This window comes from Miniopterus natalensis, chromosome 20 (assembly GCF_054644295.1).
Source record: "Miniopterus natalensis isolate mMinNat1 chromosome 20, mMinNat1.hap1, whole genome shotgun sequence".
Classification (NCBI taxonomy): Eukaryota; Metazoa; Chordata; class Mammalia; order Chiroptera; family Miniopteridae; genus Miniopterus; species Miniopterus natalensis.
The window spans coordinates 19,600,227-19,619,076 of NC_142100.1; the positions used below are offsets into that span (position 1 = coordinate 19,600,227).

General features: G+C 52.6%; 1 protein-coding gene across 2 annotated transcripts in view; it reads left to right on the top strand.

The window, feature by feature from the left end:
• ACACB (acetyl-CoA carboxylase beta) overlaps positions 1 to 16,493 on the top strand; it is a 68,421-nt gene extending 51,928 nt beyond the window's left edge. For both annotated transcript variants that reach the window (XM_016208752.2, XM_087828484.1), the window contains exons 37-52: positions 1,704 to 1,826; positions 1,932 to 2,201; positions 3,099 to 3,196; positions 4,180 to 4,300; positions 6,080 to 6,190; positions 7,025 to 7,168; positions 7,586 to 7,706; positions 9,054 to 9,150; positions 10,423 to 10,519; positions 10,998 to 11,133; positions 12,067 to 12,244; positions 13,032 to 13,144; positions 13,412 to 13,566; positions 14,175 to 14,345; positions 14,457 to 14,593; positions 15,242 to 16,493. In XM_016208752.2, the coding sequence (XP_016064238.2) occupies positions 1,704 to 1,826; positions 1,932 to 2,201; positions 3,099 to 3,196; positions 4,180 to 4,300; positions 6,080 to 6,190; positions 7,025 to 7,168; positions 7,586 to 7,706; positions 9,054 to 9,150; positions 10,423 to 10,519; positions 10,998 to 11,133; positions 12,067 to 12,244; positions 13,032 to 13,144; positions 13,412 to 13,566; positions 14,175 to 14,345; positions 14,457 to 14,593; positions 15,242 to 15,368 (2,199 nt within the window). In that variant the 3' untranslated portion in view covers positions 15,369 to 16,493. The remainder of the gene's footprint in view (positions 1 to 1,703; positions 1,827 to 1,931; positions 2,202 to 3,098; positions 3,197 to 4,179; positions 4,301 to 6,079; positions 6,191 to 7,024; positions 7,169 to 7,585; positions 7,707 to 9,053; positions 9,151 to 10,422; positions 10,520 to 10,997; positions 11,134 to 12,066; positions 12,245 to 13,031; positions 13,145 to 13,411; positions 13,567 to 14,174; positions 14,346 to 14,456; positions 14,594 to 15,241) is intronic.
• Positions 16,494 to 18,850: the final 2,357 nt, after the last annotated feature.

The following is an 18,850-nucleotide window of genomic DNA, read 5'->3' on the forward strand; positions in this document are numbered from 1 at the left end:
TGCCACTTACAATATTAAGATCAGTATAGAGATACCCAGGAATAAACAAAAGACCTTCACAGAAGGAATTTTAAAACTTTGTTGAAATACTTTAAGCCAAAATAAATGGGGAGATATACTATGTTTGTGAATGATGAGAAGACTCAATATTGTAATGATATTTAGTTCTGTTCAAAGTAATACATTCAGTATAATTCCAGAGTTTTTTGGTGAAACCTAAGAATTCATACGGAAAAGCAAAAGCCCATGAATAGCAAAAACAATTTTGAAAAGGAACAAAGTCAAGAGGACTCTCCTAAGCAGATGCCATTACTCATTTTAAAGCCTCAGCACTGAATACATTGTCGTATGATTGCAGTGGAACCAGACAAATAGGACAGTGAAACAGAACAGAGCTTAGACTCAGACCCACTCATCAACAGAACCTTTTAGAAGGCAGAGGTGGGATTTTAAGTTGAGTGGATAAACTTCACTAAAAGGTACAAGGAAATTGCTTATCTAACTGAAAAAATAAATTTCAATTTCTACCTCATTTAGTTTACAAAAATAAATTTCAAGAGGATTAATGTCACTTGGAGTCAGTTAAAATTAAAAAGTTTGTTACACAAAAGAGAAAAGACAAGCCCCAGATTGGGAGAACATGTTTCAAATGCTTATTATCAGCAAGGGATTAGAACTAAATTATCTGCAGAGCACTTACAAGTTGGTGAGAAAAACAAACAAACAAGCAAAACTATTAAAAAACCTAGGCAGGAATAAATAGGAAATTGGCAAAAAAAAAAAAATTCAACATGTCAATAAACATATTCAAAGGCACTCACCTCACTGATAATCAGTGAAGTATAGATCAATACCAAAATAACAATTTCACACCCAGCAGATGGGTAAATGTTAAAATATTTGACAAAACTAAGTGTTGGCAAGTACATGGAGCAAAGTTCTTACACAGTCTTACCGGCACTCTAAAGGGTCTCAGAAAATTTGAGAGCAATTTGATAATGTCAAGTAAAGTTGAAATTTCACAAATCCTGTGGCCCATCAGTTCCCCTCCTGGGTATATACCTGGTGAAAGGCACCTGTGTTTGTGAGAAGAGACCATAGAATGTTCATTACAGCATGACTGGTAATCCTGTAGAACTGGGAGCAACGTGAATGTACCTAAAAAGGGTTATGAACACATAAACTGAGATACAGCCCCACCACGCGAGACCGAGTAGCAGGGGATTGAATAGACCAGAGTTAAACTGATCAATAAGGGTACGTCTCCCAAACACATCGGGAGCTGAAGAAGCAAGTTGCAGAAGGATGTAGCCAGCGTGATCCCATTTATTTAAAATTTATAAAACAAGGTTTAAATAAAACTACATGTTTTAAATGCCTGCATGCATCATGAAATAAAAACATGCAAGCATACAGAGGCCTGGGAGACACTAAATTCAGGATAATGATTACCTGGGGGTAGGTGTGGGAGGGAGGAACAGGGCTGGGATGAAGAGGGGTACACTAGGGGCTCCAACCACATCTTATTTCTTAATTTAAGCAACTAAGGAAAAATTATGATTTGGTGAAACCGCAAGATTGGGTGGCAGGGTATTTATTATTCTGCATGTTAAAAGTAGCCCATGACTAAAGGAGAGAAAGAGCTGGAATATGTGCCTCCCTACTGATGACTCAGGTTTTCCTTCTCCCTCCCCTCTCCCAAGGCTCTCTTTAAACTGTGGGGCTCCCCAGACAAGTACCCCAAAGACATCCTGACGTACACGGAACTAGTGCTGGACCCTCAGGGCCAGCTGGTGGAGATGAACCGCCTTCCAGGTGGAAACGAGGTAAGAGCTCAGCAGAGCCCAGCCCCTGGCTGCAACCACCCTTTCCAAAAACTTCCCCCTGAAAGGCACGAACCCGTTTTCCTCCCACATCTGCGTCCTCACCAGGTGGGCATGGTGGCCTTCAAAATGCGGTTTAAGACGCGGGAGTATCCAGAAGGGCGGAGCGTGATCATCATCAGCAACGACATCACCTTCCGCATCGGGTCCTTCGGCGTGGGAGAGGACCTCCTGTACCTGCGGGCGTCCGAGATGGCCCGGGCCGAGGGCATCCCCAAAATCTACCTCGCAGCCAACAGCGGGGCCCGGATTGGCCTTGCCGAGGAGATCAAACACATGTTCCAGGTGGCCTGGGTGGACCCAGAAGACCCCCACAAGGTAGGGCAGGGAGCGCTGTGGCGGTGTCCTTCTGCTCGGCTTGCAGTGTATTTCCAGTGGGGGTGACAGCGTCAAGGGAGGCGCAGAAAGTTTTATTACTCTTCCTATATGGAGCAGATGTCCGTACGTAAACAGGCGCACAGCATGCTGGCGTTAAAATGTCACGGGAGGGGACTGCGATTAGGAAGACATGTCTGAAAAGGCCCCTTAGGGGCAGTAATGAGAAAAGTTCATGAACACTGAGCTCATATCTGCATATATACACATATATAAGCTATAGCTCCTGAATGCAGTGACCACTGAGAATGCAACGGTGGGAAATACATAGTCCCTGGCCTCGGAGATTTCCTGAAAATCATCTGGGAAATGTGGAGATAGCAGCTACAAGAAAAGGCCAAATGAATGAGAGTGAAGCACGCATTTTGTGATGTAAAAATGCAGGGGACAGAGTCGTTCTTTGCGCCCATACTGTACATTTCCAAGGGGGCAATAGTGCCCCCCCCCACAAAAGGGGGCAAAAAGCATTCTTTTCATGTGAAAATCACACACACGCACATATAGTACTATAAAAAATTGGGAGTGGGGGATTGGTAATAAGGAAAACAGTCTGAAAAATCTCCCTAAGGGAGCAATAGTGAAAAGATGACTGAGAAACAGAACCAGAGAGACCAGGGAAAAGTGAGGTTACGTCGTAAGGATGAGTGGAAAGCACTTAGCACAGAGCCGATCTTCAGTTTATAGCTGTTATTAACACGGCATTAGCATCAGACATGTTAACATATTGTTAACATATTAATAAAATCCGCCCTACAGTGTTGATATTTTTTAAAAAACTGTGGCTGCCAAGGGCGGGAAACTGGATTCATAGCTTCACTGGGGTGTTTGTTTGTTTTTAAGGGGTTTAAATACCTGTACCTGACCCCTCAAGAATACACCAGAATCAGCCCCCTGAACTCCGTCCATTGTAAACACATCGAGGAGGAAGGCGAGTCCAGGTAAATGGCCCCACGGGTGGCTCCCTCCTGCTGTCCGGGGTTCATTTCAGCCACTCCTGGGAGCCTGTCTCTGCCTCCTGGCCTGCGGTGGCATTTTCAGGTGGGCGGTGGGGGTTGTGTGTACACTGGGAGCCCTGAGCTTCGGCACTGATACCTGGAGTGTTCTCCAAGGTGAACCCATCCTTGTCATCCCCAAATAAGCTGTGCCGCTCACGAAGATGGCACATTACACAGGGAGAATTACTTGGAATTCCCATGATGTCCCCAGAGCTGCAGCTCACATTTTATGACCAAATTAGGCAAACGGCTGCAGCCGTGATTTGACGAGCTGCGGAGGTGTGGGCAGGGCTGGGGTCGGCCCCACGAGAACATCAAGGCTACCGTTGTCTCTTCCAGGGAAGGTTGTGGATTTTCTTTTTTTTTTTTTTTTTTTTAGTGAGATTGACTAAATCAGAATTTCCCAGGCTGAGTTTTCTGGAATGTTAGTTGGTGGTGATATATGGGAAGGAGGAAGAATTCCTGTAGTCAAGTGGGTTCGGGAAACACTGGGTTACATGAGACCTAACAAGCGTCTTTACTGAGGGCCCCAACCCCCAAAACCTGTGATGTACCCAAGTGCCTTGTGAATCTCTAGCGGGTTCGCATGTACAGTGTCGCACACGCATGTGGCTGTGGAGTCTTGATTGATTGTGACCTAAGTGGCTTCCTGCGTAGACCCCCGTCTCCCTGCAGACCGAATGGTATTCTCGATTGCTTTAGAAGGAATGCACAGTGCGGATGGCATCTCATTAAGTCAGCCTCCGAATGAATGGTCTTCTAGAAACTTCAGGGCCCATCATGAGGGCTCCAGACCTCTGGCTGCTTTATCACCTTCCAGGCCCTCACTTTGCTTGTCCCTCCTGCCGCAGGTCCTTGGGAAACGCATCCGCCTTGGGTTTTTCTGGACTAGCCCTTGCTCTCTAACTCATGTCTGGTTCTTAAAGGTACGTCATCACAGACATCATCGGCAAGGACGATGGCCTGGGCGTGGAGAACCTGAGGGGTTCGGGCATGATTGCAGGGGAGTCCTCCCTGGCTTACGAAGAGATCGTCACCATCAGCTTGGTGAGCCTCCTCTTGCTTTATTTTCTTTTATGTCTCAACTTATATTATAGAAACTGGAAAATAGTCACAAAAGGAAAGAGAATTGAGAATGTGCCCCATGTGGCTGTCACGTGGCTCAAACAATTATCAACATGTAGTTGGTTCAGTTTTAACAGTTATCGCAAAAATACCTTTTAATAGTTGGTTTGTTGGATCAGGGGCCAATCTCCTCTTATTTAAAAGGTGTTGAGTATTTAGGAGAACTTTTATCCAATTTTAACTGGTACTGGATGAGTATCTTCCCCCTCCTCCCTTGGCCTTTCCAAGAATATTCCTGTTTTTTACTAAAAACAGGAATAGTAATAGTGACCTTTAATGGTAAACTGTTATTCAAGACCTTATCTTTACACTCAGTGTTGGATCTTTATTTTCCAAGGTGGGAAATGCTGCCGTGAGTGTCTTCCTGAGGCTTGTGTTCTAGACATCATATATATATACACACACACACACACACACGTATTTCATATATGTTTCAAAATAAAAATATGTATATAAAAAATATATTTATGTATTTCAAAAAATATATTTTTATTCTGAAATATATAAATATATATATTATATATTCCAAAAGATACATATTATATACCTTACATATAGTACATACATATCTTTTATATACACAAAGTTGACTCTTGAACAACATGGGTTTGAACTGTGTGTGTCCACTTATATACCCAGATTTTTTCTTTTTTTAAAAAAAAATATATCTTTATTGATTTCAGAGAGATAAAGGGAGAGAGAGAGAGAACTGAAACATCAATGATGAGAGAGTCCTTGATCAGCTGCCTCCTGCACGCCCCCGAGTGGGGATCGAGCCCGCAACCCGGGCCTGTGCCCTGACGGGGAATCGAACCTCGATCTCCTGGATCCTAGGTCGATGCTCAACCGCAGAGCCACGCCCGGCCGGGCCAGATTTTTTCAATTAAATACTATAAATGTGTTTTCTTTGTCTTATGATTTTCTTAATAACATTTTCATTCTCTTATTTTATTGTAAGAATACAGTATATAATACATATAACATACAAAATATGTTTATATTATTGGTAAGGCTTCTGGTCAATAGTAGGCTATTAGTAGTTGTTTCGGGGGACTCAAAAGTTATTTGTGGATTTCTGACTGGGAGAGGCCGGGGCGGTCAGCTCCCCTACCTCCTGTGTTGTTCAAGAGTCAACTGTGTGTGTGTGTGTGTGTGTGTGTACATATTTATTTATTTAGAAATAGATTTGGACTCCCCAGGAGTTACAAGATAGTGTGGAAAGGTCCTGTGAACTTCTCACCCAGCTTGCCCCATGATGGTGTCTGTCATCCGTGACCCAGTACCTCATCAAAGCCGGGACACCGATGTTGGCACAGTGCTCTGAACTCGGTACAGACCTTACTCGGATCTCCCCAGTTTCACACGCTCTCTGGTCTTGTGAGCCGTCCTTTTGGCCATGTGAGCGAGCGGCTGCAATAGCTTATGAATGACCCAGCTCAGAAGAGCTCCCCACGTGCCTCGTGAAGGAGAACCAGAACATTCCGTGCCTGCTGCCTGTCTAAAGCACTCTTCTTGGTTACCCAGGTTCCTCCTGCGTAGGAGGCCAAGGTCAGGCGAGCCTGCAGGACAGGCTCTGCCTCTGCCTTTCGGCCCTGAATCAGGTTGCCGGTGGCCAAGCTGCAGCTTCCATTTGTGTCCATCAGGTTCCCACTGTGGGGTTGGGGTACTCTCAGGAATTCAGAAGGGGTCCTGTCTCCACAGGTGACCTGCCGAGCCCTGGGGATCGGGGCCTACTTGGTGAGGCTGGGCCAGCGAGTGATCCAGGTGGAAAACTCCCACATCATTCTGACAGGAGCCAGTGCCCTCAACAAGGTGACCGCAAAGGGGCCTGGGGGTCATTTTAACACTCCCCTTGTCCCCTGATGGTATTTTCTCGATATGAAGCTGGTGTCATCCTACTGATGTAACAGCTGTTTTTCCAATTTGCAAATATCTGGGCCTCTTATGAACCGTCCCCCCAAAAAGGATTAGGCTCTATATTACTGATAATTAAATTTCAGAAAATTAGTTAATTGAAAAAAATGTTCACATTCTTAAAACAATTACACATTGCAGAAAATTGGAAAAAGACCCAAAAAAGTAACTTTGCTCCTGCTCTAATTTTGATAATTTCCCTCTCATCTCCTCCCTTTACGTGGTTAGAACCTCAGTGAATGTGCAATTTAGTATTATACTTTTTTTACTCCATGGAAACATTTCCACATGGGTGTAGAGCCTCCATAATATAATGTTGCTAAAATCCCACTGTGGGTCTCAGAGTCTGGCCCCTGAACCAGCCGCATCAGCAGCCCTGGGAGCTGGTTAGAAAAGGAGATTCTTAGGCCCCACCCGAGACCTGCTGAGTCAGAAACACGAGGTGGGGTTTTGCTTTTGAGATGACCAAAGTCATCATAAGTCATCAAAGGTAACCCAAGAAGACACTGCTTCTCAAACTGGGCTGCGTTCTAGAATTATCTAGAAGTTAAAAAAAAAAATTAAACTCTCTAATATAATTGGTCTGGATGTAGCCTGGACATCTGGGTTTTTAAAAGCTCCCAGGTGACGCTAACGTGCAGCCAGGGTTGAGGACCACCCAGGGAGATGACTTCCAAACAGGAGGAAGGGCCCTGGCCTGGGCAGGACCCTGCTAACCATGTGTCCAAGCAGGTCCTGGGCAGAGAGGTTTATACATCCAACAACCAGCTGGGCGGCGTGCAGATCATGCATAACAACGGCGTCTCCCACGTCACCGTGCCCGACGACTTTGAGGGCGTTTACACCATCCTGGAGTGGCTGTCCTACATGCCAAAGGTGCGCCCCCCACCCCTGCAGCTGAGAGCCCGGGGACTCTGTTACTAAGTTCCTTTCCTGTGTGGCGTGGGAGCATGGGGAGTGGGGAGCCTGCGGGTGTGGCTGGGGGGATTTCTCTTTATTCCTCCCTCCTTCCCTCTCTGACACCCAGCCCTGTACTAGTTGTTCTTGGCTTAAAAAAAAAAAAAAAAAAAGGCAAGGATGTGAATCCTCAAACTGCAGTCTGGCTTCCTCTCAGTAGCAATCAGACCTAGGGACTACTGAGCCTCAGTTTCCTCATCTTGTAAAATGGGCACAGTAGCCCCTACCACAGAGTGTGATCCTGATGCTACTCAGAGGAGGGAAGCTCGGGGAGCAGGTGCAGGCACTGTGCACGAGCACAGGAAACAGAGTTGGAGACCTGGCTTTCTTTTCCAGGATAATCACAGCCCGGTCCCTATCATCACACCCACTGACCCCATTGACAGGGAAATTGAATTTTCCCCATCGAGAGCCCCCTACGACCCCCGGTGGATGCTTGCAGGAAGGCCTCACCCAAGTAAGTCCCCAAAGGGTTCACCTGAGACTTGGCTCTCGGGTTTCCTTCCTGGGCCTGAGATGAAGGAGCACTGGGTTAGAAGCATTGTATTTAGGGGGTGCACCTGAGGCCAGCTGTGGAGAGAGCAGAGACGTTGAGATTTTCACTCTGTGCCTTCCCTGAGCTGTTGACGGAGGAGGGATGGAAGCAGCCTCTGGTTTCTGGAGCTGATGGCCGGAGAGGCAGGGCAGCGGAGGCCGTGACCTCCTTGCCCAAGCTGCCCTGTGGTTATCTGGGTGGAAAATCCCAGGCTGACACACCAGAACTTCAAAGGCTGCTCCTCTCCTCTTCTCCCCCCCCCTCTCTCTGTCTGGTTAAACCTCCACGAGGGAGCTCTCCGTGTTTACTCAGGACGGGCTACTTAATGTCTTCTTCACACACACACCACCCAGACGCACACGTGCACACACATGCCCTTGCACACATGCTCTCCCCCCCTCCGAAAGCAGCAGGGCTGTCCCCTGAGGTATGCGATTACATTCGGAGCACCCAGAACAGCACAGGAAAGCTGAGCTACCCGCCACCAGCACGCCGAGTCTAGGATTTCGCAGGCCGCCGCCGTTAGCCCCGGCGGTGCAGGAGGGGCGCCTGTGGGCAGCGTGGGACCGCCCGAGCCTGACTCCCCTCTGCTGTTCCTCTTGCCTTTCTCACCTGTGAGCGCGGAGGGGGCCGGCTTCATGTGGATTTAAAATGTCCAACTTCTTACTGACGGTTCTCCAGCTGGTCAGGCCAGTCCTCGGGCCCACAGTGAAGCTGGGCCACTTCGTTCCCAGGGGCCCAGCCCCCCACACCTGCAACCCGAGACCCCCCTGCTGCCTGGCTGACTTATCACCTGCAGTCATGTAACCGCGGTGTGGACTTAAGTCACCGCTTCCTCGGTGGGGAGGCCGCGGCTGACATCGTCACATTCTCTCCCCCCCTTGGGAAACTGAACACTTTATTCTCATTAAATGGGAAGTTAAATGGTTATTAAGCTACAGCCAGCAGGTCAGGGGGCACGGATGAGTTTTTTGGGGCAGAGACTGTGATTAGCGTCTCCATGTGTTTGGCACCGATGGGAATTACTGTGTTTGGAAATTCTACATGAACTGAATTCCTGACTTGGGGTATTTTTTGCAGCCCCGTTTTTGTTGTTGTTTTGCAAGGGGTTGGGATCTGTGTAGTTTTCCGGGGGAAAAGGTATTTGGGCTGTCGGGTCAAGGTCAAGCTATCCTGGGAGAAACCGCAGAGCATTCTGCCCTCCCCAGCAGACCCTGGGGGTCCTCACCAACCCAGCCCTCAGCCCGGGCTTCTGCCTTCTGCCCACAGCTCTGAAGGGATCCTGGCAGAGTGGATTCTTCGACCAGGGCAGTTTCAGGGAAATCCTGGCGCCCTGGGCCCAGACCGTGGTGACCGGACGAGCCAGGTAACCCTGAGGACCGGGCAGGCTGCACACACCTGGCCTCACCAGGCACTGGGACTCCCAGGCACTGGGACAGGTGGCCCCAGGGATGGTTTTCTGGACGATGAACTTCTTGATAAAGTCTAGATCTGTCTGTGGCCTTAGAAGGCATCTCAGCCAACTTTTTGTTAGGGGCTAGGATTCTTGCCCTTGGTGTCCATCCCGGGGACAGGGCTCTTCAGCTACTGGGGCCACAGAGCCCTTTGGGACTCAGAAGGTGGCCCTGAGAGCTCTCGCTAGAAAAACTACACAGACCCTCAAAATTGAATTTCATCTCTGGAGGGCCCTGAGGTCAAGCCCCTGCTTTGTCACATCCCCATCTGTAAAGCAGTGTGATAATTCTACCCCCAGAAGACTGTTATGTGGTTAGAACTAATAACATACATTAAGCACTTAAAAAACGTCACAAATGCTCTACTATTAGTCATGATTGCTGTTATTATTACTTACCTCTGGCAATAAATAGTAAAATACGATGCCTGGTATGGGCACTAGTCACTTTTCCGTAAGGGTTTCATTTTAAAAACATTTCTGAAAACCTGAGATGAAATCTTTTTCCTGGTGGAAGCCTTTCCTTTATTTGAAGACTGTTCTCCCCTCACCTGCCCCTCGGGGTTGTCAGGTGACAGAAGAGAGTAATCCAGCGACACACTCAGCACGGGGCGGCGGTCTCCAGTGGTGACAGTCACTGCTGTCACAGTGTCCCCTGGCTGAAGCTCCTTCGGCTCAGCGTCACTCGGTCCTTTCCAGATGTGACCTGCGTTGTCCAGTGTGGTAGCTGCTGGCCATGTGTCACAATGCAAATTTAAATGAGTTAAACTGAAAGAGGGTGGCGCATCAGCTCCCCGGCTGTACTCGCCACATTCCCAGCCCTCGTAGCCACACGTGGCTCGTGGCGACTGTATTAGAAGCACAGACAGAGAACGTGGCCGTCGTCATGGAAAGTTCTAGCAGACAGAGTTGCTTCAGACCCTGCACTGGCCTGGCCCCGCTTTCCCCTGACGGCTGTGTCCCAATGAGGCCCCCAGCAGGGCCTTTCCGGCCTGCCGGCTGTGAGGCTTGTACGTCTTTGGGCCGATGCTTTGCCTTCCAATAAAATAACCTGCCAGTGACAACACCGGGTGCTGTCCGCTGTCCCCCACCCCGGCCATTGCTCCCCGCTCCCGGGACACCCAGAGGGATCAGCTGGGGCCGGGTGGGTCCCGCCGCCCGGCTCACCTGCGCTCCGCCTCGCAGGCTGGGGGGCATCCCTGTCGGCGTGATCGCCGTGGAGACGCGGACGGTGGAGGTGGTGGTGCCCGCGGACCCCGCCAACCTGGACTCGGAGGCCAAGGTGAGGGGGCTGGGCAGCGGGGCCGCGGGGACAGGAGCGGGTCCTGTGGTCACGTAAGCGCCTCTCCGGCTCAGAGACTCGGCGGGGACGCGGCCTGGGGGCTCAGCCACTCCCCAGCACTCTCTCTGGTCGCAGAATGTCCCACACCATCTCCCTTCATCCTCAGAGGAGGACAGTGGTCCCTGGGAATCCCTCCTGCCTTGTGATGTTTCTAGTTTCTAGGCTGGGCCTCTGGAAGGAGCTCAAAAGCCAGAGGGCGGGCCCTAGGATCCAACCCTGCGCCTTGACTAGCTTGGGGCGCCTCGGGGTCTGTAAACGGGCCGCAGGAGGCTTTCCGGGCTGCAGTGTGAGGGCCCAGGGGGCCTTGCAGGCCAGCTTTGGGCCCCCGGGAGCCCAGCTCCGGCGGCGCCAGCACTGGCCAGGCTGCCCGCTCACCCGCGCCCTCGCGGGGGCCCTCATCCGGCCGCCTGTGTTCCAGATAATCCAGCAGGCGGGCCAGGTGTGGTTCCCGGACTCGGCCTACAAGACGGCCCAGGTCATCAAGGATTTCAACCAGGAGAAGCTGCCCCTGATGATCTTTGCCAACTGGAGGGGCTTCTCCGGTGGCATGAAAGGTAAGGCAGCCTCCCCCGCGGGCGCCCTGAATCCGCAGGCTCATCACCCGGGACAGCACCCTCGGGGTGGCGATGCCATTTTTTTTCTGTGTATGGTCCCAGTGTCCTCTTAGCTGAGCCCCCACACAACCCGGAGGGTGGGAGCAGTTCAGGAAACAGCCCGTTTCACAGATGAGAAACTGAGGGCTCCTGGTGTGACTTGCTGGAGGTGACGCCATAAGTGGCAGGGCCGGGAGGGGCAGTTCCAGAAGCTCCCCACCTGGTAAGATGAGGAGGAGGGGTGTCTTCCTGCCATCCTCAGAGGGCTGCTGTGAGCCTCAGTGACCTGAAGGTTGTAGGAGAGCTTTCTGAGCCCCCAGGATACAGTGGCTGTCAGTGGGTATTGAGAAAAGAGCTGGCCTGGGAGGCAGGAGCCAAGGTAAGGATTCAATGAGCCGATCTCTGGGACGTGGTGTTATCTCGCAGGGTAGTTAGGGTTGGTTTTATTATTGCATTATTGGTACTAGGTAGGGTGCTCGGCACTTGGAGGGACATGCCTTGGTGTCCCTTGGAAAATAAGGGCCATGCTGCCTACGAGCAGGAGGAAAGGGACTGTGATTCTGTGGGACAGGGCGATAGCAGAGTAAGAGCCGGAAGGAATCTTAGAGATCAGCCGCTCTCTACACTTCCCTTTACAGATGGAGATGTTGAAGCCCAGGCAGGGAGAGTGACTTTTCCAAGGTCACACGGACACTTTGCTCCCTAATATAAAACAGATGGTAGAGCCATCTGCCTGGGCCGGCTTCTGACTCTCAGCCCGGTGCTCTTTTCATGGCGCCACGCAGCCTCCCAGCTGAACACGCTCCCCCAGAACCCCCAGGACAACGAAGGCTTTGCTTGTGGACGAGTGCTAGGTCCTGAGGTCACCTCACCGGCAATTGCCTTGCTTTTCAGACATGTATGACCAGGTGCTGAAGTTTGGGGCCTACATCGTGGACGGCCTCAGGCAGTACAAACAGCCCATCATCATCTACATCCCGCCCTACGCGGAGCTCCGGGGAGGCTCCTGGGTGGTCCTGGACTCCACCATCAACCCCCTGTGCATAGAAATGTATGCAGACAAAGAAAGCAGGTGGGTGTGTCACCCTCAGCCTGGCTTAGCCTTTCCTGTCCTCACTGCCTGTCCTGAGGCCCCATCACCATTGAGCCGCTGGCTGGGGGTCTTGGGGGCGTTCTGTGTTTCTGAGGATGGAGAGCTTCCAATTTTACCTGAAACGCGCATCCAGTATCCAATCGGATTTTCTCAATAGAGCAAGTGGCTGAAGCACAGAGGTGGTGGAGGAATTGTCTGTTCGTTCATAACTTATACTCATCTGCTTCCCAAGGAAGTTTGCAGCCAAGTAAGGAAAGACCAAAAGCACCTGAGCTTCCTGGCAGCCAGGTTGAAAAGGGAAATATGGCCAGCCATCTAGTTCTCACTGCACTCTGAGTCTCTTCCAAAGCTATGAGTTCCTGTAGGGGCTGTATTTTATCCAATTTTATAATTCAGGGCCTAGCACAGTAACTCCTAGTGGGTGTAAGAGAGCAGAAATTAGGAAGGTCACAAAGGACCGGCTGAGGAGCAGGAGGGTCATGCTGTCCTGGAGAAAGTCATACACTCTTAGAGCTAAAAGGACCTTCTAGATTTCAGGAAATTTTATTTTAAAAAGTTGGCTTAGTTCCTCATTTTATAGAAGCAAATGACCAGAGAGGGCAAGTGAGTTGCCCAAGGTCACATAGTGTCAGTGAAAGAGCTGAGAACTGACACCGAGACTTCCTGGTCCTCTTGCCTCAACCCCATGTCTCCTGGCTGGCTGTCACTTGCTGGGGTCCCCTTCACACTCCTCAACCCTACCTCTTTTTTTTTTTTTTTTCTTCAGGGGGGGTGTTCTGGAGCCGGAGGGAACAGTGGAGATTAAGTTCCGAAAGAAAGATCTGATAAAGGCCATGAAGAGAATTGACCCAGTTTACAAGAAGCTCGTGGAACAGTTAGGTGAGAAGTCCAACATGTGTCACCCCTCAGAGGTCAAGAGAGGCCCTGCCCACTTCACGGTTGGAGGTTTCTAGCATGTTAAAAATAAAGGGAAAACCTACCAGAACACAGCCGCAAACTTGTGAGATATTTTAAATGTTCGCATATAGCCCATCTCACAATTGTGGGTGTATTTCTGACCCTACACGAGCAGCTTGATTTGGGGGTGCTATCAGAGTGAAAGCTCAGGCCTGTCCTGCAAACCCTGGTTTGTGCCCTGGCCCGCAGGAGTGTCTGATCTCTCTGACAAGGATCGCAAGGACCTGGAGAGCCAGCTGAAGGCCCGGGAGGACCTGCTGCTGCCCATCTACCACCAGGTGGCGGTGCAGTTCGCCGACCTCCACGACACGCCTGGCAGGATGGTGGAGAAAGGCGTCATCTCCGTAAGAGCCTGCAGCCCGGCTGGTGTGAATGGCCCGGCCTAAGGTCACATGGCTTCCAACACATGGAAGAGATTTGCACTCACACCCTGCATGTTAGAATCACCTTGGGAGCTTCAAAACACCCCAGTGCCCGGGTGGCTCTCCATTCCAATTAAATCAGAATTTCTGAAATGGGAGTCAGACATCAGTATTTTTTTCCAAATCCCCAAGAGATTTCAGTAGGCAGCAAGGTTTGGGAACCACCAGTCTGACCTCTGTGTGTCTCTAACTGCTGAGCCAGATTTGCAGAGTTGTTTCTGCCCTGTGTTCACCCACCACTGATCATCACAAACCCCCGCCCTATTTCCCCGCCCCCAAAAGGGCATCCCGCAGTCACCTGCTACCCCCGTGTCCCGAGCTAAGCCCTCCATGCCTCTGATAAGCCAGTCTAGAGTCCTGGCTCTGCCACTGCTCCAGTGGGTGCCTTCACCTCCCTAGGCCTCAGCTTCCTGTCCTGTAAAATGGGAATGATCACCGAGCCCGCTCCCACTGCAGGGCTCAGCCCCGGGGCAGGGTCCTGTGTGTCCTCCCGCCCTCTCCGGGGTCTCAGGCCTGGGGCTTGTCCGCAGGACGTCCTGGAGTGGAAGACCTCGCGCACCTTCCTGTATTGGCGCCTGCGCCGCCTCCTGCTGGAGGACCAGGTCAAGCAGGAGATCCTGCAGGTCAGCAGGGAGCTGAGCCATGTGCACATCCAGTCCATGCTGCGCCGCTGGTTCGTGGAAACGGAGGGGGCCGTCAAGGTGGGCCTGGGCCGGGGACGGGGCAGGTGGGCCGTGCGCGCCCTGGTGCGCCGAGGGTGGGCCTGCGCAGCCGGGGGTCCGTCCCTGAGGCAGCCTCTGCCCCCTCCCCAGGCCTACCTGTGGGACAACAACCAGATGGTGGTGCAGTGGCTGGAGCAGCACTGGCAGGTGGGGGATGGCCTGCGCTCCACCATCGGCGAGAACATCAAGTACCTGAAGCGAGACTCTGTCCTCAAGACCATCCGCAGGTGAGTGGCCTCCAGCCGCCTGTCCTCAGAGTGGCCACTGGAATCAGTCACACTGCAGGGTCCCTGGGCCTCGGGCTCAGCTTTGGGCACTGAGGTCCCCAGAACAGCCCTGGGCCCAGCTCCCACAGCAGAGGCCGCAACTCCGCCAGAGCCCTGGGGAAGCTGTGTGGAGGGTGTGCGGTGATTTCAATCCATGATCACTGTTGGAACAGAGTTTCTTGTCCCGGGCCACAGCTAGAGAACTCATATTCTGAACTAATCGGCCTTAGGCTGCTGCTCCCATTTGGTACCAGCCTTTCTGGACCATTTCTACCCCATTCCCATGGGGTCCCCTGGGAGGAAGGTAATAGATCATGTGGTACCCCATTTAGGGCATGAAGCTGAAGTTCAGGTCTCAGGTCACACAACTAGTGACCAGTAGGGTCCACTGTCATTCCTCAAGGCAATCTGATCCCAGGCCACGTTCTCTCCTGCCCCCCATGGGACCATCACCCCCAAGGTGACCACAGCAGGAAGAGGTTCGGGATCTCCGGGTTGTTGCCCACCCAGGAAGGTGACATGGCCCCGCACAGGGATTCTTAGGGCCACCCTGGGGCCCATGGAACTAACGGCGGCAGTGACCTCAACCTTCTGTCCTGTTCCCTGCAGCCTGGTCAAGGAAAACCCCGAGGTGGCCGTGGACTGCATGGTGTACATGAGCCAGCACCTCAGCGCGGCCGAGCGGGCCCAGGTCGCGCACCTGCTGTCCACCGTGGACAGCCCCGCCTCCACCTGAGCCCCGTCCACGCGGCACCCACAGCACTGGGCAAGAGAGAGCACACTGACCCACCGGCCACAGGCCCTCACCAGGACCTTGTGAGTTTGCTGTTTTTTAAAAAACGTTCCTGGGCATTTCTGCGGGGCTGCTGGCTCCCAACTCACTCCTGTCCCAATAAACCGCTCAGGAGCGCCCCCTTCCAGGCAGAGCGAGCCTCCTCTCCATTGTCGGGAAATTTTTGTTTTGTCTCTGAAGGCATTTTTGCTACATCAGTGAATCCAATTGAATCCAAGCGCCTGAGTTTCCTTTTCCTAGCAGTGCCTGGTGTGCAGCATCCAGGTGTCCTTTTAGGCTCATTTTATATCAGATGATGGAATCTTATTTTTTTTTACTCTGAGACCAGCTCTTGCTGTAAACATCTACATATTTCAGCAGAATAAAGAGGCCAAGGAAAGAAAGAAAGAGGCAAGACAAAGAAGAGAAACCTATTTTTTTAATGATGCCATTTGGAGACTGTTGAGACACCCAGGAAAGGGTACAAGTGATTTTTATTAAGAGAATAAAATGGAATCTTGTTCCCCGGATGTCCCTTAGTGAGTCACTAGGGATGTCCCGTTGGCAGGCCATGCTCAGCGCTCCTCAGCTGAGATTGCGTTTTTTTGAGAAAGGGGTGCAAAATGAGCGGAATTGCCGGACTGTGAGGTCCGGGGCACTCGGGATCTCTTCTGTGTGGCCCACAGCCCTTGGCCTGCCCCCCCACCCCCCACCGCAGGATTGGCCACCCTTTCCCTGTACCTCCCACCCTGTTGGAACTACAGAGGCAAAGGAAAGCCCTCCCTGAACTCACAGCCCAGCCTGCTCACAAGCGTCGCCCCTTTGGAGGGCCCCTTCAAGTCATCATCACCCCCTCATCTGGTGCCCTAATGTCTATGGCGGGATTCAGCCCTGAGGGGCAGAGCTGTCGGTTTCCAAAGACTGGACCACAAGGACCACTCCGGTTTGCTCAGGGAGGCCTTGGCGACACGCCCGCCAGCATCTCACCAGCACCCAGCTCTGAAGGCTGCACAGCGTCAGGGCCCCACCCATCGGGCCCCGGGTGCCGGCCGTGAGGGGAGTTGGCCGCCCCCCACTCAGTGATGGGCAGTTGGTGTGAGGACACCCAGCGTTACGCCCGGCCAATTGGGAGGACAGTGGTTGCCCAGGAAGCCCCCACAAGCCAGATGTTTGAGGCTGTCTGAGTTTAACAAAAAAAACAGTCTGGTCATCAGCTAATGACATCCCTGGCGAGGGGGTAGTGAGGGGTGGGGGACAGGAATCATTCATCGACCCATCCCGAGGTAGGGAGGGGGCATCCATGCTGCTTTGGGAACTGAATGTTTTCTGTGTGGGGACGCCCCTTGGTTCTGGGGGGAAAGACCAGTGATGACTAGCTGCTACCCAGGAACGGTGGGCGGAGGAACCTACCATGAGATGTGTAGAATAAATTATTTTTTAAAGGAAGCACTTTGGCCTCGACTTAATATCTGGATCGGAAAAGGCAGGCCGCCTCCCCGAGCCATCCCCCCGGAGCTCGCCATCCTCCCGCAACAGCTGAGATTGCAGCTGGCCCCCAGCGCGGGACGAGGCTGGGACTGACTTCCCATCCCGACGGCTGCGGGTGGAGTACTTAGTCTTTTCAGCGATCACACACCCCACACAAGCTGCTGGCGCTGAGTTCAGCCCCGTGGAATCAGCTGAAAGCTTTCCTGCCGAGGCCGCCTTCCCCCTCGGGGATTAGCAGGTGGCCCCCAGGGAAGGGAACAGGATCAGGCCACCGAGTGTGGACAGAGGCCCTGGCGAGCAGCTCAGGTCCAAACCGAAAGAAAGCTCAGGGTGCTGGCCACTGAGCGTCCATCCCGTGCCACCCTCATGGGCCTCTGAGGTGCACGCCACCCTGTGCCCTCATTTTTATAGACAGAACCTCCGCCCAGAGAGGAACAGACTTGTCCAAGGCCGCACAGCTGGAAAGAGGTGGGGCCAGGCACCCAGGCTGACCCAGACCCGGTCCTGCTGTGCTTGTTCCTTTCCATAAACCTGGACCTTCTCGAGGGCTATGTTCCGAAACGCGAGAACGCCCCCTAGACCGGGCTCCGCTCCGCCCTCCCTCGCTGGCTGACCGGCCAGTGTCCTCATCAGATCCTCAGTCCCTCACGACTCTTGCCAGTCCTCACGCCAGCGGTGGGCAGCTGCCCTCTCTCATGTCACGAAAGTCTCTTCCTCCCCGGACCCACGGATTCTGGAGTCCCCTAAACCACTCGGATGAACCCCATGTCCTTGTCCACATCATGAATGTGAGGTGCTCCCAAACTTGGCACCCCCCCCCCGAGTCCTCCTAACCTCTGGCTTTGCCCGTCCTTCCTACGTAACTCTCTTGCTCAGCTCCAGAAGTCAGCTGGCCTTTTATTCCAGATACTTCATTATGAGAAATTCCCAGACACCACCCGGTTGAATTTATTTACAGCGAACACCCAGCTGCCTGCCACTGGGTGCCACACCGACGGGTTCCCGTGCCTGTTTGCTCCGCCGCCCACCTGTCCATCTACCCATCCCCCTCTCTGTCAACCCACCCTCTTAGTCTGACACATCTCGGGGCAAATCGCAGACGTGGGCACCCTTGTCCAGGGTCTGCATTTCAAAACCAGCTTTTTTCCCTTCTCTGAATCGCTCCCCGAGCTCGTCTGCACCCAAGAGGACACACGGCGAGGACAACAGCTGTGCCGAGACGCAGTGGCCAGCTGTGGGGCTGGTGACGGGCCCTCCCGCCTCGCCGCGCACGTGGCCCCGCCAAGTATTTTCACCAGCTCTTTATTGAGCACGAACTGTGTGCCAAGCACTGGGTGAGGGGGGCACGGCCGGGAGCCAGACAGCCCCCTCCTGCCCTCGGGAGCGGACATCCAGTGGCCCCAACAGGTAGAAATTGTGAGTGGTTAACGACAGGGGCACCTTGAGGTCGTTCACGCCCAGGGGAAGAGCATCGTGGGCACAGCAAGCATGTCCAGAGGTGGCGACCCCTGGCTCCAATACCTCGGGCCCTACTTGTGACCGTATCCTTCCCCCCCGTCCCTAAACCTCCTTTGAGCCAACACCACGCCAGGCAGCTGCGGAAGGAGACGGCACAGCCGCAGACCCGCGGTCAGACCCCAGCAGGCTGACCTCAGAGGTGCTGCTGCTCCTTAACCCGCGAGCAGCCCGCGTCCGCCGGGCCCTCTGGGGTGGGGTAGCCTGGGGAAGGGGACAGTCGTCGGAGGCCCAGCTCTGTGCCTCACTAATCACAGGTAAGTGCCTCGGCCGCGCTGGGCCTCAGTTTCCTCCCCTGTGATTAGGGCCATGTGTTTGTTTCCTGCGGCTGCCGCCAACAATTACGGCGAACGTTAGCGGCTTAAAAACAACACATTTATTTTTCTACAGTTCTGGAGGTCGGAAGTCTAAAATGGGGCTCCCTGGGCTCAAACCAGCGTGCT